Genomic DNA, 26,910 nt, shown 5'->3' on the forward strand with positions numbered 1-26,910 from the left:
ACAAAATTGATAAACCATTAGCCAGACTCATCAAGAAAAAAGAGGAGAAGACTCAAATCAATAGAATTAGAAATGAAAAAGGAGAAGTAACAACTGACACTGCAGAAATACAAAAGATCATGAGAGATTACTATAAGCAACTCTATGCCAATAAAATGGACAACCTGGAAGAAATGGACAAATTCTTAGAAATGCACAACCTGCCAAGACTGACTCAGGAAGAAATAGAAAATATGAACAGACCAATCAAAAGCACTGAAATTGAAACTGTGATAAAAAATCTTCCAACAAACAAAAGCCCAGGACCAGATGGCTTCACAGGCGAATTCTATCAAGCATTTAGAGAAGAGCTAACACCTATTCTTCTCAAACTCTTCCAAAATATAGCAGAGGGAGGAACACTCCCAAACTCATTCGATGAGGCCACCATCACCTTGATACCAAAACCAGACAAGGATGTCGCAAAGAAAGAAAACTACTGGCCAATATCACTGATGAACATAGATGCAAAAATCTTCAACAAAATACTAGCAAACAGAATCCAACAGCACATTAAAAAGATCATACACCATGATCAAGTGGGGTTTATTCCAGGAATGCAAGGATTCTTTAATATACACAAATCAATCAATGTGATACACCATATTAACAAATTGAAGGAGAAATACCATATGATCATCTCAATAGATGTAGAGAAAGCTTTCGACAAAATTCAACACCCATTTATGATAAAAACCCTGAAGAAAGTAGGCGTAGAGGGAACTTTCCTCAACATAATAAAGGCCATATATGACAAACCCACAGCCAGCATCGTCCTCAATGGTGAAAAACTGAAACCATTTCCACTAAGATCAGGAACAAGACAAGGTTGCCCACTCTCACCACTCTTATTCAACATAGTTTTGGAAGTTTTAGCCACAGCAATCAGAGAAGAAAAGGAAATAAAAAGAATCCAAATCAGAAAAGAAGAAGTAAAGCTGTCACTGTTTGCAGATGACATGATACTATACATAGAGAATCCTAAAGATGCTACCAGAAAACTACTAGAGCTAATCAATGAATTTGGTAAAGTTGCAGGATACAAAATTAATGCACAGAAATCTCTGGCATTCCTATATATTAATGATGAAAAATCTGAAAGTGAAATCAAGTAAACACTCCCATTTACCATTGCAACAAAAAGAATAAAATATCTAGGAATAAACCTACCTAAGGAGACAAAAGACCTGTATGCAGAAAATTATAAGACACTGATGAAAGAAATTAAAGATGATACAAATAGATGGAGAGATGTACCATGTTCTTGGATTGGAAGAATCAACATTGTGAAAATGACTCTACTACCCAAAGCAATCTACAGATTCAATGCAATCCCTATCAAACTACCACTGGCATTTTTCACAGAACTAGAACAAAACATTTCACAATTTGTATGGAAACACAAAAGACCCCAAATAGCCAAATCAATCTTGAGAATGAAAAATGGAGCTGGAGGAATCAGGCTCCCTGACTTCAGACTATACTACAAAGCTTCAGTAATCAAGACAGTATGGTACTGGCACAAAAACAGAAAGATAGATCAATGGAACAGGATAGAAAGCCCAGAGATAAACCCACGGACATATGGTCACCTTATCTTTGATAAAGGAGGCAGGAATGTACAGTGGAGAAAGGACAACCTCTTCAATAAGTGGTGCTGGGAAAACTGGACAGGGACATGTAAAAGTATGAGATTAGATCACTCCCTAACACCATACACAAAAATAAGCTCAAAATGGATTAAAGACCTAAATGTAAGGCCAGACACTATCAAACTCTTAGAGGAAAACATAGGCAGAACACTCTATGACATAAATCACAGCAAGATTCTTTTTGACTCACCTCCTAGAGAAATGGAAATAAAAACAAAAATAAACAAATGAGACCTAATGAAACTTCAAAGCTTTTGCACAGCAAAGGAAACCATAAACAAGACCAAAAGACAACCCTCAGAATGGGAGAAAATATTTGCAAATGAAGCAACTGACAAAGGATTAATCTCCAAACTTTATAAGCAGCTCATGCAGCTCAATAAGAAAAAAACAAACAACCCAATCCAAAAATGGGCAGAAGACCTAAATAGACATTTCTCCACAGAAGATATACAGACTGCCAACAAACACATGAAAGGATGCTCAACATCTTTACTCATTAGAGAAATGCAAATCAAAACTACAATGAGATATCATCTCACACCAGTCAGAATGGCCATCATCAAAAAATCTAGAAACAATAAATGCTGGAGAGGGTATGGAAAAAAGGGAACACTCTTGCACTGCTGGTGGGAATGTGAATTGGTAGAGCCACTATAGAGAACGGTATGGAGGTTCCTTAAAAAACTACAAATACAACTGCCATATGACCCAGCAATCCCACTACTTGGCATATACCCTGAGAAAACCATAATTCAAAAAGAGACATGTACCAAAATGTTCATAGAAGCCCTATTTACAATAGCCCAGAGATGGAAACAACCTAAGTGTCCATCATCGGATGAATGGGTAAAGAAGATGTGGCACATATATACAATGGAATATTACTCAGCCATAAAAAGAAACGAAATTGAGCTATTTGTAATGAGGTGGATGGACCTAGAGTCTGTCATACAGAGTGAAATAAGTCAGAAAGAGAAAGACAAATACTGTATGCTGACACATATATATGGAATTTAAGAAAAAAATGTCATGAAGAACATAGGGGTAAGACAGGAATAAAGACACAGACCTACTAGAGCATGGACTTGAGGATATGGGGAGGGGGAAGGGTAAACTGTGACAAAGTGAAAGAGCGGCATGGACATATATACACTACCAAACGTAAGGTAGATAGCTAGTGGGAAGCAGCCGCATAGCACAGGGAGATCAGCTCGGTTCTTTGTGACCGCCTGGAGGGGTGGGATAGGGAGGGTGGGAGGGAGACGCAAAAGGGAGGGGATATGGGAACATATGTATATGTATAACTGATTAAATTTGTTATAAAGCCAAAAAAATCAGGTTATTGAAAAATATTAATAAACTGTTTACAAGGGCTTACTAGGTAAAAAAAAAGAAAATTGTGGATGTTATGTTGAAACACAAATCAGATAAATCTTCTTCCTAAGAACTTTTAATTTGTTTAATTCATTCTATAAATTTGTATTTGGAGCCTACTCTTTACCAGGTGCTATTCTACTGCTGGGGATATAGACAAACTTTCCTCCCTTCTTGGGGAAGTATACAAAAGATAGAGAAGCAGCATATAATATAATACCGTACAATATGAGATCTTCAAATACTGATGTGTTACAAGATGCTATAAAAAAATAAAGCAAGGAGATAGAGATGGAGGTGGTCAGTGATTCAGGGGAGAGAAAGTGACACTTAAGAGATATCTAAATGAAGTAAGAGATATCATGCTTCTCATTACATTTTTGGATGGATCGCAGAGGGCCCTGTATGATCCGAGCTTTAATCAGCTCTATAGCCTCCATTTCTTACATTCTTCTCCTTACCCACAATGCCACAGGACCGCTGTCATCTTTTTAGTTTCTAGAAGACACCAGGCTCTGGCTTCCCTGGTGGCACAGTGGTTGAGAGTCCGCCTGCCGATGCAGGGGAAGTGGGTTCGTGCCCCAGTCTGGGGAGATCCAACATGCCACAGAGCAGCTGGGCCCGTGAGCCATGGCTGCTGAGCCTGCGTGTCCGGAGCCTGTGCTCTGCAACGGGAGAGGCCACAACAGTGAGAGGCCCGCGTACCGCCAAAAAAAAAAAAAAATCTTCTTGAATGTATTGTGAATTGTTTTGGGCCCTTAACATGTGAACTCTCCTGGAGAATGTTCCATGTGCACTTGACAAGAATTTGTATTCTGCTGATTTTGGATGGACTGTTCTATATCCCTATTAAGGACTTAATTTGGTGTAAGGTGTTGTTTAGGTCTATTGTTTCCTTATTGATTGTCTGCCAGGATGATCTATACATTGATGTAACTGGGTGCTCAAGTCCCTTACTATTGCTATATTGCTTTCAATTTCTCCTTTTAAGTCTGTTAATATTTGTTTTATATATCTTGGTGTTATGTTAGGTACATATACATTTATAATTGCTATATCTTCTTGGTGGACTGGCTCTGTTATCATTATGTAACGCCCCTGTCTTTTATTATCGTCTTTATTTTAAAGTCTACTTTTTCTGATATGAGTATCATATTAGCTTTCTTTTCATTTCCATTTGCATGGAATATCTTTTTCCATCCCTTCACCTTTAGTTTGTGTGTGTTCTCACTCCTGAAGTGAGTCACTTGTAAGTAGCATTCAGATGGGTCTTTTTTTTTTTTTAAATCCATTTATTCTCCCTAGGTCTTTTCATTGGAAAATTTCATCCATTTACATTTAAAGTAATTATTGATAGGTATGTACTTTTTGCCACTTTGGTAATTGTTTTCTGGTTTCTGTAGTTTTTCTCTGTTCTTTTCTTCCTCTCTCTTTTCCTTGGGTTTTGGTTGTTTTCTTTAGCATTATTTTTAAATTTCTGTTCATTTTTTTGTGTACTTACTTTATGTTTTTTCCTTGTGATTATCATGAGGCTCACATACTACATTCTAATTAAATAGCAGTTTGTCTTAAGTTGTTAGGAACTTAAATTTGAACACATTCCAACGCTGTATATCTTCACTTCCCCAAGTGTTTTATACTTTTGATGACACACTTTACATCTTTTTATGTATCCCTTAACTATTGTAATTTTAGTTAATTTTACTACTTTTGTCTTTTAATCCTCATGCTTGCTTTATAAGTAATTGATATACTACCTTTGTTATATATTTACCTTTTGCAGTGGATTTTTACTTTGTTTTCTTATTATTTAATTACTGACATTTATTTTCAGCCTAAAGAAGGTCCTTTAACATTTCTCTCAGGGCCAGTTTAGTGGTGGTGAAGTTCTTTAGCTTATGCTTCCCTGGGAAACTCTTAATCTCTCTTTCAATTCTGAATGATAACCTTCCTGGGTATGTTACTGCAGAATTCTTGGTTGGTTGTTTTTTCCTTTCAGCACTTTAAATATGCCATGCCACTGCTTTTGGCCTGTAAGATTTCTGCTGAAAAAAACAAAACAAAACAAAAAAAAAAACTGCTGATAGCCTTATGGGGTTTCCCTTATGTGTAACAGGTTGTTTTTCTCTTGCTGCTTTTAGTATTCTCTCTTTGTCCTTGATTTTTACCGTTTTTAATTATAATGTGTCTTGTTATGTGTCTCTCTGGGTCCATCTAATTTAGAATTCTCTGCTTTCTGGATCTTGATGTCTGTTTTCTCTCCAGATTATGAAAATTTTCAGCCATTATTTCTTCAATAATTTTCCTCATTTTTTCTTTTTCTTCCTTCTGGGACCACTATAACACAAATGTTATTCCTGTTGATCTTGTCCCACAGGTTTCTTAAGATGTATTCAGTTTTTTAAATTCTTTATTCATTTTGCTGCTCTGTCTGGGTGAGTTCCATTGGCTTGTCTTCCAGCTTGCTTATTCATTCTTCTACCTCATCCAACTTGTTTTTGAACCCCTATAGTGTATTTTTCAGTTCAGTTATAACTTCTGTTTGGTATTTCCTCATATTTTCTGTCTCTTTGTTTAAGTTCTCACTGTGTCTGTCCATTATTCTCCTGTGTTCAGTGAGAATATTTATGACTATTACTTTGAACTCTGTATAAAGTAGATTGTTTAACTCTGCTTTATTTTGTTTTCTGAGGCATTGTCTTGTTCTTTCACTTGTAACATAGTCCTCTGTCTCCTCATTTTGCCTAATTCTCTGTATTTGTCTCTATGTATTAGGTAAATCAGCTACCTCTCCCAGTCTTGGAGGAGTGACTTTATGTAGGAGATGTTCTGTAGGGCTCAGAAGTGCCAGGCACTCAAGGGGTATCTCCTATGTGGACTGCATGCATCCTCCTGCTGTGGAGGGGCTTCAGCTGCTGCTGCAGTGTGCTGGTGGGCAGGGCTGGCCTCTATCATGGCTGACTGCAGGGCCTGGTCATGGTAGCTGCTGGACGCTGGGCAGAGTCACATCCCAGCTGGTTCTGTGGCTTGGCCAAGGCACAGGAGTAGGTGGAGCTCTTTGTGGGGAACATCCACTGGCAGTAACAGGTTAGATGGAGATATCCTAAATGGTGCTTTCCAGAGATGGTATTAGCAAGGTACCCTGATATTTCAAAAATGGCTCCCATCAGTGTCTTAGTCCCCAGAGAGCAACTCAACTGGTTCCTGCCTCTCCAGCAGACACTTTAAGATCAGTAAGGGAGTCCCCTTTACCTTTGACCTTTTCAAGTGATTTAAATCACTTTTCAATCTGGTCATTTTGTGCTGGTTTTCAGGTTGACTGAGTCTGCATGTGACCCCTTTAAGAGCAAGTTTTCCATTCACTGTAGTTCTACAGTTTTCCTGGATGTATTACCCATTGGTTTTCAAAGCCATGTGTTTTAGGGGCTCATCTTTCCTGTGAAGGATATAAGGGTTGGGGTGCTTGACATGAAGTTCAAATCTCTTGCTTCTCAAGGAAAATATCCATACCTTGTGATCCTTCCAGACTGTGAATCACTGTGGCCGGGGTGTATCTTTTTTCCTTGGCATGACTGCATCTCTGTTTCTCCTAACTGTCCCTTTACCCTTTGCGGCTGTCCTTTCACCCTTTGTTGTGGAGATTCTGTTGTGTTTTCAGGCCCCTTTCAGAGGGAATTATCCCATATGTAGTTGTATATTTGTTGTATCTGTGGGAAGAGTTGAGTTCAGGATCTTCCAATACCACCATCTTGAACCCTCCCCAATGATTGCTTTTAAATTATCAAACATAAAGAAAAACATGAGCAATGATTTTTGAAGAAAATCATAGATATTGAGGGGTTAAGTATCTTGGTTAATTTGGGTTTATACCAACTAAGAGAGCTCTGCGCCTGTGGTTTATGCCAGTAACTATCTTCCCAAAAGAGTTCTGACATGGTAATCTATGTAAACAAATCTTCCAACAGTATTTGTCAAAATATATGGTTATAACCTGTAGTGCATCATAAAATTGATTTAGTGAGGCATGACCAGTATTTTAAAAATAGATTACAGCAAGTTAGAATCAAAAACAGAGAACTGCATTCATGTAGTAAGGGGAAATTATTTTGTAGCATTGTATGTATGTATGTGTGTGTCTGTGTGTGTGTGTGTGTGTGTGTGTGTGTGTGTGTGTGTGAGTGAACTGGGCCACAATGTAAAATATAATCGTGGGAGATGGTTGAAAATGTTTGGATTTTTACAGGGTATCTTAAAATGGATATAAACCAACAGATCAAAAATTAATGTCCTCAATCAGCTATTTGATAAAAATAGCAAAGAAAGTAATTATGTCTTCCTTAGAAAATAAATTCGATTTTTTTAGGGAGAGAAAGAATAGATAAAAGTTTGGTAGTTTGGTTAAGAAAAGCAAGGAGAAATGTGATGACCTCTGTGAAACTTCAGGTAATTCAATAATGAAAATGAGTTAAGCTTAGCAAAGTAAACATCTTATAGAGCAGGAGATAATTACCACATTTTGCTGACAATTATAGGTAACTGCTATGACACAAAAAAGATTTCTATCTCAATACAAGATTAATACAATATATTTCTCCCACACTTTACAATGAATTTGCTTCATGCTTATCTTAATATAAGATACTTATGTCTTAGTGTGAGATACGTCATTGTAAATAACACACATCTTATAAAGTACAGACTTTTGCTACCTATGTGATCTTGGACATGTTATTTATCTTCTTTATTAAATGCAGACATAAAATTATTTATCTATTAAGGGAAGTCTTAAAATTAAATAATTCATGAAAAGTGCGGCGAATGGTACCCGGCATGTTGCTAAATGTTCAATAAATGTTGAGTTTATTTTTTCTCAAGTAGTTCATGATTTTTTTCCTTAACAACCCATAATTTGCACAGAGAAGGTATTCGATAAATAAACATTTGCTGAATTGAGTAAGTAAATTCGGGTTGGGTGAGTAAAATGATTTCCTTTGGGTTGGGTAAGTAAAATGGGTTGGTTAAGTAAAATGATTTCCTTCATGAAGGTGAAGAGTTAGATTTAGTAATTTTCCCAAGGTTTATACAGATAGTTTAGGGGAGCGTAGGCTTCTGACCTAGTTCTTATGAGTCGTAAATCAGGGCTCTCCTATAAGGCAAGTGTAATTGACCACTGAGTTGATTTTTAAAACAACCCTGCTACTCTTATGATTGTTTTATGAACATAAAACCCCAAACAGTCTGGAAAATAGTATACTTTGTATCTAATGATGAGTTAATGTTTTTTAAGTACTTATTAACTCTGCTAAGCACTCTGTATGCATTACTTCACTTACTTCTCATAACTTTGAAATACATGCTCTTATTACATACATTTTATAGATAAAGAAACTGAATTTCAGAGAGGTTAAATAGCTTGATCAAAGTTGCTAGTTGGTAAAGTCTAAATCAGTATTTGAACTACAAATCTGACCTAGTTTTATGGACTCTACCACCAACCTTTCCTTAATCTAACTTAGATAAGATATCATATATTCTGAGAGGAATTCTGACTCTTCCTATTTAGGTCCTCACTATACATTCTTGTAAGGAGAAGCAGGATAGAGAGAACAGAAAAAGAAAACTTGCTAATTTTTCAGCTGCTCTTTCGTTCATTCAGCATTATAATTTTGTTTGAAGTACCATGGCATATACATATTTAGATGTATTATTAATTTTTAGTCAAATAGAAAGATAACCCAACCTTTAGAAGTACCCATAATATGAATCCTCTATTAGTGGAGAGCACATTAATAACCTTTTATAATAAAGAAAAGCTATGTGATCTGTGGCAATAGAGAAACATTGAAAGGAAAGGCAGCTATGTATAAAAACATGATATACCTGAATGATATGTCAAGCAGAAAGATATGAAGTGAAAAGCCATTATTTATGGCCTCTTTAAAAAAATAAGTATACTTACAACCTTCAAAAGCATGTCTCAGAAAACATTAATTTATAATTTTAATGTGTTGTCGTTTATATGTTAGTTGGGATAGAACTGCAGTATTTAACATTTTTTCCATATTTCTCATATAAGTTTATGTTTTGTATAACGGATAAGTAGGAAATATTTCAGAAATCATACATTAGGTATGAATTTTTCTTCACTGCACTCCCTCATGATGTCTTTGTCTTTATGGTTGTGCTTTTTCATCAGACATGGTTTTCATTTACCTTATTGGTGTTCACCGCTGTGATGACCCAGACACATTGTGCATTGCTGTCATACTGGAATGGAAAGTTGGGAGACGTAAAGGTTCCACTTGGTCCTTGAAGATTAGAGCCACATGTCTTCACTAAAAGAGAAATTGCATTTTAAAAGGTGAACGTGCCACATGCAAAATCATAGCAATAAAATAACTTGCAAATAGACTTTAAATTCAAAATTTCACAATAATAACCACATTGAAATATATATTATGACATTCTAATGTGACATTGAAATGAGTGTTTTTTACACTCTGAAGTTCACAAGCTCATATTTTAAACATTAATCGAAAACTAGTTATGAATAAAAGCGTGAAGCATGATAAATTGTCCTCTGACTGTAAATAGGTTAGTTTAATTAGTGAGAGGTTATATTTATTCAATATTGTGTTAACAAAATTCTACAAAGAGGAAGAAGCAAATCTTTGGATTGATTAGCAATTTAAATAGTGTTTTCCTTTCTATTTATTAAGAACACTAGGACTCATAATAGCATAATAGCATAAAACTCATAATTGAAACATCAATATTAAAACTACTTTTTCTGTTCTTATAACAGTGAATTGGGCCATTCAGATTACAAAAAGAGCTACACTGAAGTAATTTTAAGAAATTCCCACAAAAGTCATGTTATAATATTTCCTCAGTTTTCTAGCCCTTCTCTCTTCTAATTATCAAAAGAGTTTCTGACCACACTGTATATGACTTGACTTCCTTCTTGAGCACCACAAAAGTTTCTTGGTGGCATTACTTTTGATATGCATTTTTTTGCCCCATTCCATTAAAATCCTGCCTAAGTCATTTTTTCCAATCCATCAATAATAATTCATTGTATTTTTAAGTCATGTACAGTTTAATATAGATTTTCATATGCACATAAAACTTTACATATAATCACTTTAAAGATCAGTTTATGGAGGTCTCAAAAGTTTGTTTGACTTGTCCAAGATCACTCAGCTAGTAAATAGCATAGTCAAGATTCGAGCTCAGGTCTTCCAACTTCAAGTCATATCTTTTTATCATGAAATGTGTGTCTCTCTAGTATGTTAGTGTTTTTTAGCTAGTTTTTTTTTTTCCTTTAGCTCATATTTTAGCATGAATATATTCTAGACAACTTTGTGGTGATTTATTGGTTACTTTTAATTTTCTCTTGTTTGTGTCTGACTTCTATATTTTAAACAATAAAACTTATTTTATAATAAGGAAAAATTAACAAACGGTATTTTTCTTCCTTCAGCATCAATTACCAACCTTCCCTTTTTCATTTACTACCCCACTTCTTGTAAGTCTTCCATGTTCATTACTCCATTTTCTTCTCTCCTGTTCACTTTTTTTTTTTAATTTCCTATTTCCATAGTATAAATACCTTGGCTGATTTTAGGCTACCAAAGCTTTGTCAAGGCCTCACAAAATTTCTGAATATTTAACATTTGGTTTCTTTTTTACAGCTTTATTGAGATATGGTTGGCATATAACATTGTGTAAGTTTAAGGTGAACAACATGATGATTTAATTAACACCTCCATCACCTCACATAATCACCACTTGTGCATGTGTGTATGTAGTGAGAAATGTTTAAGATCTACTCTCTTAGCAACCTTCAAGTATGTGGTACAGCATTATTAATTATATTCACCATACTGTACATTATATCTTCAGAAGTTATTCATCTTATAACTGGAAATTTGTTCCCTTTAACCTAGCACCTCCAGACTCACTTGAGAATTACTATTCTGTTTCTATGAGTTTGTCTTTTTTAGATTCCACATATAAGTGAGATCATTATATTGCAACTTCTCGTAAGTCTTCCATGTTCACTACTCCATTTTTTCTCCCCCATTCACTTTTTTTTTTTTTTTTTTTTTTGCGGTATGCGGGCCTCTCACTGTTGTGGCCTCCCCCGTTGCGGAGCACAGGCTCCGGACGCGCAGGCTCCGGACGCGCAGGCTCAGCGGCCATGGCCCACGGGCCCAGCCGCTCCGCGGCATATGGGATCCTCCCAGACCGGGGCACGAACCCGTATCCCCTGCATCGGCAGGCGGACTCTCAACCACTTGCGCCACCAGGGAGGCCCCCCCATTCACTTTTGAAAGTATTTCAGCCTAAGTTCTCTTGTTTCAGTGTTGAAATTGCTGTCACAATGCCAGAAATGATCTCCTAAATCTAATAGTATCTCTTCATTTTTTTCTACATACTTAATCTCTCAGCAATAATGGAAAGTACTGATCAACTTTGAAATTCTCAGTTGTCCCTTACATAGTCCTGAATATCTTGATTCTAGGCTTATTTGCTTTGAATAGTTATGCTCCATACCCTGTGTTCTGGTTCTATTTTTTTCCCATCTGACCCTTAAGTAGCATAATATTAAATTTATTTCACAGTCTATTTTCTCTTTGTTCAATGCTCTCTCTGAATAGTTATTCCAATTCAATTTTACGGCAACAATGATCATTTGTTTTGACAGCTCTCAAATCTACATCACTAATTTTGTCATCTCTCTTGATTTCTAGAGTAAATTTTTTCTCTGTCTACTGGACATTCCATGAAATATTTTAAAGTGTTTAATGAAATCTTTAACTAACCCCTCCCACCTCCTTCCCATGCATACATATGCACTCCTCAAGACCTATGTATTCCACTTCTGAAACATCTTATTATCCGTCTTTTTATTCTCTTCCCAATACCCAGTGCTTCATAATCATCTTTTTCCTAGACTAGATATAGCTACTTAACTCCTTTCCTATACTCCATTTTCACTCTCTGTTCCATCCTCCTTAGTGCTACTACTCTTACCTTTCTAAATACAAATTTGATTATTTCACTTAATTGCATAAAAACTTGATCTGTTTCCTATAGGATAAATTACCAACTGCCTAAAATAGAATATAAAATCATTCTTGTAAGGATATAGGTTTATTTTCCAATACAACTTCCTGCCATCTTATACTGTCATACACTCAACTTCTGCCAGAAAAAAATTTTTTTTTTCTTTGAATATATATACCTTTTATAGTTTTCCACTTTTTCCATGCTGTTCTCCCAGGCTAAGATGTTATTCCTTCTTACATTTGCCTGAGGAAAATCTATTCATTTAAACAAAGTTAAACCAATGTGCCACTTCTTTCTATAGGAAGTGTTCCCAATTCTTCCACTCAGGGTTCTGTAATGGATTGTAGTCCTCACAGCACATCATTTGAACGGCATATCCATAAAGGTGTTTAAGTGCTAGTGATGTGATAAAGAATGCAGCATAAAATATTTACAAACTTTATAGCAATAAGAATTTTAGAACAATCACATGATTGGTTTGAAGTTAGTAGAAACATCTTTCTAATTGGACATACTACTTCGAGTGGCTCTTACTACTTGGTAATTCTCTGGCATGCTTTGTGTTCTAAAATGTGCAAACACTTACAGTCCTTTGTGGACAGGCCTTGTTTATCATCTCTGTTCATTAACTCTTAGTGCATTGGCCTTCATGATGTAGAAATGTTTACTGAAAAAACAAATATCCAAGTTCTTTGGCACAGCTCTTAAATGGACTGTAAAATATGTGCTCTCTACATGCTGATAAAGAATGCTTAAAAATATGTTTCAGACTGGGAAGTTGTCTTTTTTGAAAATGACTTTCTTTTCACATAAAAATAAAGAAAAAAGCACTCATAAAATGACAAGTAAGAATCACCCATAAATATGCTGGTCTTCCTGACTGCTTCTGTCCAAACCAAAGAGTAACCACTTAACAAGTAAGGTTGTATTTCTGTAAATATTTTCATTTTGTAGGTGTACATGTTTTTACAAAATTCTTGGCTTTTTGTGTGTTTGAGTGTTTTAAGAAACTGAGCTAATTCTATACATATTCCTATGAAACTTATTTTCCCCTCATGTATCATGAATACTGTTCTAGGTCAGCATATGTAAATTTATTTAATAGATTTCACAGTCACAACAGTAGCTGATGTATGTATTACAAATTTTTGACAGCCATCAACTATGAGAATAGCACATGGTAATTAGGGGTTTCCTTAATCCTGGGTTGGGGAATGAGAAGACCAGCCATTTGAGCAGATTTGCAACAGCTGACCCATAGCAACCAACATACAATATAACTGAAAGGAAAAATTATCTTGTAAGCCACTAAGATTTTGTGGTTGCTTGTTATACAGCACATGCTAGTGAACGTTTGTTTTAATTTTTTCAGCTATAAAATATAATCCAGGAATGGAGATCTTGGTACCTATATCTTTATACTTGTGCTAATACATGTTCTTTATATCTGTGCTATCATGGCAGAATGAATTCTTCAAAGGCTTACTTAGCTACGATATGTGAGGATTTAAAAGTCGGATAAATATGTGTAAATTACTCCACACTTTTTTTCAGTATACTCTCAAAAATGGTATAAAGAAGAATAGGTCTCCACATTCTCACCAAAATAACAGTGTTATCTATTTGTGTTTTTGTCGTTACATTAAATATGTTAATAACATTTTGATTTCCAATTCTCTACATTATTAGTATGGTTTGGCAGAAGTTTTTACTGCTATTTCTATTTCTTTTGCTCTGATTTTTCTGTTCATGTACACTTTTTCTAGTTTCAATTGTCCTTTTCTCATAGTTTTACAGAAGTTTCCTACATATTATCAGTATTAACCATTTTTTATGCATGTTGTCATTATTTTCCCAGTCTTTTTTTTTTTAATTTGTAAACTTTGTTTTTAGTTAATTTTCTCTGAAAACTTTTTTAGAAGTACATGTAAATCTATCAGTATTTTCCTCTAGGGTAGCTGTGTTTTATGTCTTGGTTAGGAAAGGTTTCTTCAAATCTAGGTTTTCAAAAGTTGAAAAGGTTGAAAACACCATCTAATGTTTAATTCTCATACTTTCAAATTTTATGTTATAGTTAAACTTTTCATTTATCTGGAAATTAATTTTGTATGGTGTGAAGTAGGGTAGATAATTATACTTTCCAATATATGGATATCTGTTTTCCCAGTAGCATTTATAGTAAACTCTGTTTTATTCCCCACCAATTTAAAATGCCATATGTATTTTGTTATGTTATGCTCCACCCCCACTTTCTCTCAGAAATCCATACATGGATCTGAACTGGTATTTTGTGTACTGATTCACTTATCTATGATTATTTCTCTGAAATACCATACTGTTTAATCACTTTTAATATAGACATTGCAAATCTCGTCATTGTTCAATTTCATTATTTTCTTTGTTATTCTTGAATATCTACTTTTCCATGAACTTTTGGCATGTCAGTTTGTGAAGTTTAAAAAAGATTGGTAGTCTTATTGAATTATATTGAACTCATACATCATTTTGATACAAATTTTCTTCTTCAATGTAGCATTAATAACACAAAGGAGAAAGATAAATGTGATTACAGTAGATGCTTATTAAATGTTTGATAAATAAAGCAAAAATTCCTGATTTAAGTTTTAGAAACACAGAAATAGTAGAAAAAGGAGAAAACTTTCTAAATGTAACAATAAATGTATGAAATTAAAAGAAGTATTAGACTATATAATAAAATGTGAAAACTTTTGCCATTAAAGATTAGAACAAAACATGGATGCTCAAAATCTGTGACAGCATTCAACATTATCTCAGAAGTTCTAGGTAATGCAATAAATAGGAAAAATTTGGAAAGGATTACAAAATAAAAAGGTATCATTTTTTTACTTACAATATGCAATCTGCCTACCTAAACTCAAGAGTTAATAATTTGTCTACAATTTATACTATGTTGATTGGCAATTCAAATGGAAAGATCCAATTCACAAAAGCAACAAAGTAAATATGTAATTTTGAAAAACATATTTGGCAAGAAAGGTACAAGACTTCTATAAAGAGAACCATAAAAAAAACTGAAGGAAATGAAATAAAACCTGTGTAAGTGAAAAGACAGGTTGTGTTCTGGATGGGAAGGCTTGTTGTCACAAAGATGTTAACATCCTGATTTCAGCAGTTTAAAATGAATTGATACAAATCAGCTAATTTTTAATATAGTCTATATATCTATGATTATTTTAACTCTTAGTGCCTCTAACATAGTTATTTTACAATATTCTGTATGTTTTATTCATGTTCCACCTATATTTTTAAAAAGGTAGAGAAGAATAGCTAATTTATCCTTTTCTAGTCTTGTTTTCGAAGTAAAATGAGCCTATATATAAGGAGACACTGTGAGCTACTGTTAAGAGGATTATGCCCTTTCAAGAAAATGATGTAAGTATAGTAGCAGAAAACAAACAAACAAAAATTCATCCTTAACCTCTCTATCAATATACCACAGTCCTATTTTTTCCTCAGGTCAAGCACATAGAGTTAACTATGCTTTGAGAAACACCTAAGAAAAAGGTTAAATACAATGAAATATGGTTTGGTTCAACTGTAACCTCCAGGCATTTAGATTTATGCTGGATATAATGTTTGAACTACTCAAGTAAGAGAAGCAAAAATTTTATTTTTTGGTTGAATAAGAAAGATACAGGGGCCTCCCTGGTGGCGCAGTGGTTGAGAGTCCGCCTGCCGATGCAGGGGACACGGGTTCGTGCCCCGATCCCGGAGGATCCCACATGCCGCAGAGCGGCTGGGCCCGCGAGCCATGGCCGCGGGGCCTGTGTGTCCGGAGCCTGTGCTCCGCAACGGGAGAGGCCACAGCAGTGAGAGGCCCGCGTACAGCAAAAAAAAAAAAAAAAAAAAAAAAAGAAAGATACAATTCTCAGGTTAAATATCCTTTTTGCATGGAATATACCAGCTGGGTCCGGTCTATAGTGTTCTCTGGGTCTACTGAACCCTGAAGTATCTCTTTCACTCTCTCCTTCCAGAATCTTCATGAATTTTTAATAATATTGAGGGACTATTGTGATCCTGTTCCAACATATTCTCAAGATTTGAAAATTCCTTAAAGCTCCTTCCACTCACTTACTTGCAATTCCTTAAACACAGTGAGAATGTTTCCACTTTAAGACGTTAGTACTTGCTTTTTTTCTCACTTTGTATAGGTTTCTCCTCAAACAGTTCTTAATAAATAGTCTATTCTGACTAATCTATATGACTAACCTATCTAAACTTTAGATTTTTAAGTATCATCTTCATACACTACATACACTGAGATATACATATTTACACACAGTATATACACATGCATACCTATGTACACACACATATATATACCATTGTTTACTGTCTCTTTTCCTTATTAGAATGACAGCTACATGAGAGCAAGGACTAGGTTTTGCTCACCATGGTGTCTGCAGTGCCTAGAACAGAGTGTGGTCCATAGTAGATACTCATTAAATACAGGAATGAATGAATGAGACCATGATTAAACTAATGAGAGTCACAACAAAGATTTGATTTTGTTTCTGGTTTCTATCTTTCTTCCCCCCATCTCCTTTGCATGTAGTGGCAAATTAGGCCACCACCCTTTTGTGGATATTGTCATCCAACTAGGTTTCACTAACAGCTCTGTGAACAATTAATCTCTATTGTCTCCTGCCCTAAGGCTGTGTCTTAGGTATGTTGGAAGATTTCTAGCAAGTAACAATTCTTTGTTATGAGGGGCACGATAGCCTATGTCTTTAACGGAGTCATTAGGAGGAAGTCCAAATAGCTTTGTAGTTTGTGTATCTTTACTATCCCTGCATCTTCAACTTACTTTGTGTTCACATTTGAGCAAATCCAAACGATCTGAATCTCATTCTTTTACCTGTAAACTTAGACAGTTACACTATATCACTCATTCTCTCTGACAGGCATACAATGACTTTACACTATATTATGCAGTTATCTCTGTGCTCTTAATGGTTTCTCCCAATAGGTGCAATGAGATTAGTAGAGCCTGGAAGTTATTTTGTTGTCCAATCTCAGACACATTGCTTTATTGTTATTAAAACGGTTTGATGATGTATGAAACATGGAAAATTATGGATTTTTAGTAAAAAAAAATCAATTTGAAATCTTATATATTTGTAACATTTCCCTTTTATTTCACCTGTGAATTAACATTGTGATCTTACCCTAGCAGAAGCATTTCCATTTCTATCTTTCAATATCCACAGTGATCACTTATTATTCAGGGATGAGACTCATAGTATTAGATCATTTCTGAGAATAACTTGATATTGGCCACAGAATAAACTATATTTCTTATGCTACACAAGAGGTGACAGACAAAGCAGGTGACATTAATTTTAACTTAGTAGAGTTTCTATTGCTCCTAGAAACTCTAACTTGTAACTTGGAAAATTAGACGTTCTAATAAGGTATGACAATCAATGTATATAACAATGAATAAGTATGAATAGCCCAAACTTTGTGAGCTTCACCAAATCAGAATGGCTTAGACTGTGGGAGATGTACCAACAAAAACTTATTTGTGTTAGGGTTTCTGATAGGGCCCTGCTAGGTATGACAATAAATATTGCTAGGGAAAAACATAAAATAACTAAACCTGAGTAAGTGTTGGTAATTAATGATGGACAACTTCTAGTATTCAATGGGATTTGAACATGGAGAGACATGGTATGGTTACCTCCCAGACATGAAAGGGAGCTATCCCTGATCTCATAGAGGTAAACTACGGCAAGCGTTACTCACAATTTCTTTCTAATCTGTCTTTGCCCAAACACCACCAGTGGTAATTGAACTTTAACCTTACTATCTATACTTTGCAACAAGGTTGATAGCATGTGTTTTTATTATGACATTTGATTAAAGCAGAAAGTGGGGTTTTTGATGGATTGATTTTAATTATTTATTTTCTCTCCAAAAGACTGTCTCCTGGGACTAAGACCCAGGAGAGGAAAAAGAGAGTGGTGATAGTATGTCCAGTCATTTAATAATAACTTAAAAAAATGTAAATTTATTTTGGATTCCAAGATAGTGGAGTAAGCAAATTATATGTTATAAATAAGAAATATTCGATGGTGGTTATTTGAGGGAATCAGACTTATTATAGTTTTGTAAACTTCAGTAAGAATCTAGCACCTAAAGCTTTATATGTCTATGATATAAACTGATATTAAGCTTATATTATAAGCTGATATAAACATAAAATTTAAACTGATATTATAGCAATGCATTATTAATGCCACAAAGCAAACTTGATATTTTTATTATTTACTGATCAAATATGTTCCAGATCTAGAAACAAATATGATCTAACAGTTAAGAACTTTTGTTCAGTGAATGTAATCATAAAATTGTTCACTGAAAATAAAAATTAACTTTCACATTTCAATGTAATTTTTCTGATAAATTCTACATACTAATTTTAGATGATATATTTTAATTTATTTGTGGAAGTTAAATGCTGTACAATACTTATTCTGCAAATTCATGTATTCCAAAAACATTAAATGAGTGCATTATTCTGTTTGACACACTGTGCTATACACTGAAAGGTAAAGAAGACAGTCAAGGTCTCCGCCCTCATGGAGTTTACAGTGTAGAAGAGAAGAGAAATACTAAACTAGTAGATAAAGTTGGATTTAAGAGATGCTATGGAAGTAATAGATCAAGAAAGGCTATGGAAGTAGATAACAGATCAGGAAAGACTACTCATATGAAGTGACATAGAAAAATAATTGTTTTATTTCTATGTTTTGCCCCCCACCTTATCTAGTAATTTGGGAGTCTTTCTCCTATGGCTTTTATAGATTCCTTATAAAGAACAAACATTATAAAAAAATTGAGGGTGAACTTGTACAACAATAACACAGTATTCATTTCCATGTAACACTTTTAAAGACATCTTTTAAAATTAATATGTGATCATTACTATTAGAGATGGTTGAATGGAAATGCTTTAGGGACATTCTAAGAAAAAAAAAAAACACCCCATGTTGGCAGATGTATATGCATTGAATATAAAATAATCTACTGATAAAAAATGACTGAGAAAATAAAATGGCTCAATAAATTTAAAAATTTCTAAGACAAGTTATAGGAGATGCAAAAGCTATATTAGTTCAAACAGAAAATAAATATATTTAAAGTTGTGAAAAATATTTTATAAATTAAAGTAAAAATTTTAATGAAGTTATTAGCAACCTAATGAAGAAAAAATGCTTTGAAAATGAAAAGGCTTGGGGAATTAATTTTTAACTGGGATTAGAAAAGATTTGCTGTAAACAATGAATACGGCTTGGTAGAAATTTATTATTAAAGTGGACAAAGGAAAACAGGACAGATGAGAAGAATACCACCAGAACTAGTGTCTGCTTTCTTAATGGACATAAATAGGAATTGTGAGGTTTTCACACAGAAAATAAACTGCATTAAATAAGGTACAGATATATGACTTAAGTGTCAAAATTTTACTCTTTCTGCATGATATTTGGCATATGTCTTGAAGGACTACGTTCAAAAACAGTTTATCTTTCTCTTGCGTTTCTTTTTTCTGGGGAGGAAACTGCTAATAGTTTGGAAAGTTTCATATAGAGTTATTTTCATTATGAAGTGAAATTCTACATTGGAGTTTCCTCTATAACAATCTTAAACCCAGAAAAGTAGATTTAAGTAATGCCTTGAAATATGGTTATAATGCTTTCAATATGTCAGAATTTCATTTTGTTCTTATTTTACTTGTTAATAATTATTTAAGATAATACATAATTTCAACTACCTGAAAAAATGTTGAATTATTAAACTAAGACCTGTTATTAAACTTCAGACAAACAGGTATAGAAACAGTTCTTCAAATCAATTAGAATTCTCATATTGTTAACTGTTGGTCATGAAACACACACACACACACACACTCATACATACACACACGAATCTGAAAGTGAATGATAAAACCTATTTAAATCAGTGTCTGGAACTATCAGAAAGTAGTTCAGTTTAATAACATTTAATTGGAAATCTTAGTCTCTATGTCTTCATGAGAAGCTGATAAAATGTCAGAAGTAGAGTAACAATTAGGACTAATCTTCAAATACATCTTAGTGTCATCTGCATAAAAATGAAAGTCTAATCCATGTCTTCGCTGAAAGGACGCATATAAATGTGGAATAATGAAATGAACCCAAAGCAGGGAACTGGAAAACAGAGGACATGCTATGAAAGGGACAGAATTCAAATTAGCAAGGGGCAGACTGCATAGGATCAGATAAACTTGATTAAAACCCAGCAAATGCAATTCCTATTAAAAATGAGAAATAAACATATAGATTTCCAATGCAGAAAAAGTAAGCAATTTTTTTTTCTTTTCCTAGTTCTTAGTTGTGAGTAATTTAATCTAGTCATGAAGGTCATGTTTACATATAATACAGCCTCTCCTTGTGCTTTGTTTCACTGAAACATCCCATTGGTATTAGGATGAGAGCACATATAGCATCAAGTCAGTAATAGAAATGATTTACATGAATTAATGTTTTATCATGCTTTATGATGAAAATAAAAGAAAATCAAACTTAATCTAGGTTTGTTAGTAAGAGAAACAAATTAGGTGGTAGGATAGAATGAGATGAATTATCATGCACAACATACATAGAAACTATAGTGTTCTTAAGGCCATCTGGTGGCTGACGAGGGTGGAAAAGAAATGGGAAGTAGAAGAGTAAGGAATAAGATGATGTGAGTAGGAGGATGGTGTGTAGTGAAGAAGTCAGAGGAAAAAACACTTCAGCAACTGGTTGGAAAAAGAATTTAACAGATAAGTGTATGTAATATTGAATTTCAAGTTGTTTGCCTACTTGTGATGTAGACTGCCCTCCTTTTCCTAAATTATCCAGAAGATTAATCAAGCAAGTATTCACCTAGTTATCACCTACATATTTAAAAATTGTTTTTGTTTGTTTAGATAAAATTGGGGACAATGTCTACTTGAATTTATGTAGAACAGAAATAATCCAGAAATCAAAAATTTAAAGACAAAATTAACCATTAGACATTAAGTTTCCAGTTATGAGCAAGAAATTCACTAAAATCTTTTAGAAGAGTTTAGACCTCCTTTATTTTTTTAATTTTTATTTTATATTGGAGTATCATTGATTAACAATGTTGTGTTAGTTTCAGGTGTACAGCAAAGTGATTCAGTTATATATATAAAAGTATGTATTATTTTTCAAATTCTTTTCCCATTTAGTTTATTACAGAATATTGAGCAGCATTTCCTGTGCTATATAGTAGGTCCTTGTTGGTTATCTATTTTAAATATAGCAGTGAGTACGTGTCAATCCCAAACTCCCAACTATCACTCCCCAACCCTTCCCCTGGTAACTATAAGTTCGTTCCCTCAGTCTGTGAGTCTGTTTCTGTTTTGTATATAAGTTCATTTGTATAATATTTTTTAGATTCCACATATAAGTGATATCATATGATATTTGTCTTTCTCTGCCTGACTTACTTCACTCAGTATGATAATCTCCAGGTCCATCCATGTTGCTGCAAATGGCATCATTTCATTCTTTTTAATGGCTGAGTAATATTCCATTGTATATATATACCACATCTTCTTTATCCATTCATCAGCCTATGGACATTTAGGTTGCTTCCATGTCTTGCTATTGTAAACAGTGTTATGATGAACATTGGGGTGCATGTATTCTTTCAAACCACGTTTTTCTCTGGATATATGCCCAGGAATGGGATTGCAGGATCATATGGTAGCTCTATTTTTAGTTTGCTAAGGAACCTCCATACTGTTCTCCATAGTGGCTGTACCAATTCACATTCCCACCAACAGTGTAAGAGGGTTCCCTGTTCTGTGCACCCTCTCCAGCATTTATTGTTTGTAGACTTTTTGATGACGGCCGTTCTGACTGGTGTGAGGTGATATCTCATTGTAGTTTTGATTTGCATTTCTCTAATAATTAGCGACGTTAAGCATCTTTTCATATGCCTTTTGGCTGTCTGTATGTCTTCTTTGGAGAAACGTTTAGACCTCCTTTGAAATCAGAGTTAAGACTATCTGATCTACATCTAAAAAGGCAGGGAGCTTCATTTGGTGATTTGTAATTTTAAAATGCACCATGCTCTAAGTTACTTCCATAGCTTTTCACATGCTATTTTCTTCATCTCAAATATTCTTTTTTAGCTCTTAACCTGCTAGCTAAAATTCATTCTCCCATATCCTTATTTATATTAGAGTTTTAACACTCTATCTTTTTGTTTACCTACAAGCAATTATGTTCCTTTATGTCAGCAACTATTTCTTTTATCTCTAAGTGACATAAAGTTGGTTTAGTGTATAACACATAGTAAATGCTCAAAACACTTTTATGAAATTTTAATTGATGAATAATTAAATAAAGTAAAATATACCTAAATATAAGAAATAAAAAAGGCCAAAATTTACAATTTAAACACTTCAATTAAACTGCAAGAAAAAGAGGCAATTCATCAAAGAAATGTCTCAGGGAAATTGGATACCACTTGTAATTTTTGACAATCTTTCAACCTACTGAAAGGTCAAATGAATATTTGATGATGATTTGTTATAATTATTTTATTAGGATATTTATTCAACACAAAACATTGACTTAGAATGTTTCCATGCAGAAATGAATAAGATAGGATCCTTTCTTTAATGGATTTGAAGTCTTAAGGAGGAGTTAGATACAAAGAGGTTATTTTAATAATGTGTAATAAGTGCTAGATAAAGGTAAGCAGGTGTTATAGGAGCATAAAAAGTGGACATTTTTGCAACCTGGGAGTTTAAAGAAGGCATCCTTGAGATAATGTCAGAGTTGAATCTTGAAAAGTTACGACACAGGAACTTAGAACAGAAATTCAGTATAGGCTTCCAGGCTGAGGGAAAAGGGGCACTAAGTAACATATTGTGTATAAGAAAACTATGTAATTCACAGAAAATCTAAGATTGTTTGGAGCTTGGGAGATTCTTTAGATGGAGACGGAGAGGTAAATGTCTATTCAAGGAAGGCCATAGATGATAGTCTATGGCAGTTGCTGGATTATTCATATTTGGTCAAAACTAAAGGGATAGTTTGCAGGTGTAGAACATCATTTTACTTAACTGTGTCTATATTTTTAGTGTGATCAGTCCAGGTGCCACATGCAGAATAAATTTAAGAAAGTAAAAACTAGATACCTGGAGACAAGAATGAAAAAGTCAAGTCATGTACTAGTTTCCCCCATATACTTAAGTTTTTTGTTGTTGTTTTGTTTTGTTTCTTTATATTGCTCTATTTAGTTTTAATGAAGGGTCACAACATATTTATTTATTCACTCATTAATTTACTCAGTCATTCACACAACAAATACTATTTATAAAAGAACTATGAATCACTCAACAGGATGAGAATTGGTGATCATATAGTCATAAACCAGGCCCTGCCTCCCCACACACCTCACATTATCAGGATAGAGACAAACATGAAACATCAACTATAAGATTAACTAAATAATCTTAAAAAATGCTACAAAGGAGAAGTACAGGGTGCCCTTGAGAGTATATATTTGGGAGACTTACTACAGCAAGAGGAGTCAGATCATGAAGCGCTTTCCCTTAAAAGACTCATTAATACAAGATGGCTTAAGGCATGGCAAAGAAGGACAAAACATGTAAAAAAAATCTGGATTATATAGCATAGTTTTAAAAAATTAAATAATTTATTTCTTCCAAATATATCCTACAACCAAACCAAGTTCTAATATTTTCTTTGAATCCTAAGAATATGCTTTGATGAATTGTTAGGAGTTACTGTGGCTAGATTTTAGCTCTTTGTGATGCTGCTAAGCAATTTTTAAAGGAGCAGGACTTCCCTGGTGGCTCAGTGGTTAAGAATCTGCCTCCCAATGCAGGGCACGCTGTTTTGAGCCCTGGTCCGGGAAGATCCCACATGCTGCAGAGCAACTAAGCCCATGCGCCACAACTACTGAAGCCCATGTGCCTAGAGCCCATGGTCTACAACAAGAGAAGCCACTGCAATGAGAAGCCTGCACACAACAATGAAGAGTAGCCCTCCGTTCTCCACAATTAGAGAAAGCCTAAGCAGCAAGGAAGACCCAACGCAGCCAAAAAATAAATTTAAAAAAACCTTCTTTTTAAACCACTTTGTTTTAGTCTTACTATCTTTTGCCCCTCATTCTTTTTATTCATACCAATAGGCTTAACAAATCCCTGGTTGTATGAAAACCATGTAACAGGCAACCATTTCCCAAAATAATGGGGTTTCATGAGAAGCTTTTTACTGCTCAACAAAAAGTAGAACATTCCTCTAAAGTGGTATCCAAGATCTTTATAAAGGAAGTAAAAAAAAATGAGAGAGAGAGAGAGAGAGAGAGAAAGGACTAGGAGACTACTGGGAATTGAGTCAGTGAATCCCAGGATATGAGAAACAATGATATACAGGAGACTATATTTCTCTATGCAAAAGACTTATATTTTGGGCCTCCCTGGTGGCGCAGTGGTTAAGAGTCTGCCTGCCGATGCAGGGGATACGGGTTCGTGCCCCGGTCTGGGAGGATCCCATATGCCGCGGAGCGGCTGGGCCCGTGAGCCATGGCCGCTGGGCCTGCACATCCGGAGCCTGTGCTCCGCAACGGGAGAGGCCACAACAGTGAGAGGCCCGCATACCGCAAAAAGAAAAAAAAAAAAAAAAAAAAAAGACTTATATTTTTAAAATTATTATTAATTATTTCAAGGAACAAAATATAAGATTCTATAGAACGTCAACTGCCAAGATCACTTGTGTTTACACAACTCATTCCTATTCTTAGGAAATTGGCAGGTAGGATGGCATTATTATATTAATCCAAGCCAAAGTTCTAAAATTATATTTAAAAATATTTTATATATATATAAAGTACAGAAGCCTTGGCATAAAGCTACCATTAGAAAAAAAAAAAGAGGACCGATAAATTGGTCCTAAATTATGTAGACATTGGATAGAAAAGGAAAATTAATCTATCCTTTGTCTGCTATACTGAAACAAGTTGGATGAAACTTTAAAATTTTGAGCCCCAGAAACAGGTTAAAGGTCTCATAAGTGGAACTCTAGGAAATAATTTCTACAGCCTGATGTGTTGACAGGTGAATTAGCTTAATTAAATCTCTCAAAAAATTTAAATTAGTAAAAATACAAAAAGCCCATACTTATTTCATTTCGAGGAGTGAAATATAATTGTCAAAATTAGATATCACATGCTCAAAGGCATGTAGTTGATCACCTGGTAACTGGGTTGGGAGTGGTGTATAAAAAGAAGGGTGTATGTAGCCATCTGGAAAGCAATGACCTTAATAAAGGAGGAGACCTCTACTGAAAAATGTTTAGACACATCTGAACTTGGGCCAAGGTTGCTAGTTCTAACTTTTCAAGGGAAGTTTATGTGAAATCTTCATTTTTTCAAATGTTGTCAAATTCTTTAAAATATATCGACATACAATAGCCAAAAAAACCCATAAGCTATTTCTGCACCCCGATTTATAATGACTGAGCCACATATTAATTTTTATACAAAAGTAAAACAGATTTCAATGAAACAGTTTGAAAACATAATTGCAAACTATTTCAATTAAAAGATTGCAACAAACTTTTAATGGTTCTAATTGAAAAACGTTATTTAAAAACTGCTTTCACAATGAAAATCCCTTATCAATTTATTTATTTTATTCTCCTCTTCAATGTCATTTATTATAAATACAATTTTTATTTTGGAATAATTTTAGATTCACAGAAGAGATGTAGAAATCATATAGAAACTCCCCATGTACATTTTACCCAGTTCCTTCTAATGTTAATATATTGCATAACCATAACTTATTTATCAAAACTAAGAAAGTATCATTGGTATATTATGATTAACTAAACTCCAGACTTTTCTGCGTTTCATCATTTTTTTTTTAACTAATGTTCTTTTTTTGTTCCAGGATCTAATCCAAGATACCACATTACATGTAATTATGTCTCTTTAGTCTCTTCCTTCAATGTCATTTTAAGTTAATATTTTGCCAACTTGCCACCAATGTGTGTGTATGCGTATGTGTAAGAGAGAGAGAGACAGAGAGACAGAGGGAAAGAGAGAGACACGGAGGGAGGGAAAGAGAAAGAAATGGAGCACACGTACTTAGTATAGAAGGTCAATACCCCCACATATAACCAACCTTAGAATAAATTTGAGGATTAATTTCTTAGCTGGCAAATCTTGGGGACTCGGAACAGGGTGAAGTTGATAAGGTAATAACATGCCACAGAAGTCCATGCACTGCAGTATAAGCATCTTTCTAGCCAAAACTGTTAAAGATTTGTTTCCAAGGTTATAGTTAGAAACCTAAAAATTAAAAAAAATTGCTACAAGGTATTGTAACCCAGACACACAAGAAAATTAGTGTTCTAGAGCAGGCTCTACATTATTGACATTTTGGATTAGATAATCATTTATTTTTTTGCAGGGCCTGTCCTGGCATTGCACTATGTTTAGCAGTATCCCTGTTTTCTACCCACTAGATGCCATTAGCGTTCATCCCAAACTTGTGATAGTCAAAAATTGTCCCCTGGGATGTTGCCAAATGTACCCTGGGTGGCAAAATTTTGCCCTCTTCCATTAAAAGCCACTGACTTAGAGGGATATCTTTTGTTCTACCTAATCTCTTTGATTTTTTTCTCAT

General features: G+C 34.4%; 1 protein-coding gene across 3 annotated transcripts in view; it reads right to left on the reverse strand.

Moving 5' to 3' along the window:
• CSMD3 (CUB and Sushi multiple domains 3) overlaps positions 1-26,910 on the reverse strand; it is a 1,097,518-nt gene that overhangs the window by 587,359 nt on the left and 483,249 nt on the right. For all 3 annotated transcript variants that reach the window (XM_060116495.1, XM_060116494.1, XM_060116493.1), the window contains one exon: positions 9,282-9,403. In XM_060116495.1, the coding sequence (XP_059972478.1) occupies positions 9,282-9,403 (122 nt within the window). The remainder of the gene's footprint in view (positions 1-9,281; positions 9,404-26,910) is intronic.

This window comes from Mesoplodon densirostris, chromosome 13 (assembly GCF_025265405.1).
Source record: "Mesoplodon densirostris isolate mMesDen1 chromosome 13, mMesDen1 primary haplotype, whole genome shotgun sequence".
Taxonomy (NCBI): Eukaryota; Metazoa; Chordata; class Mammalia; order Artiodactyla; family Ziphiidae; genus Mesoplodon; species Mesoplodon densirostris.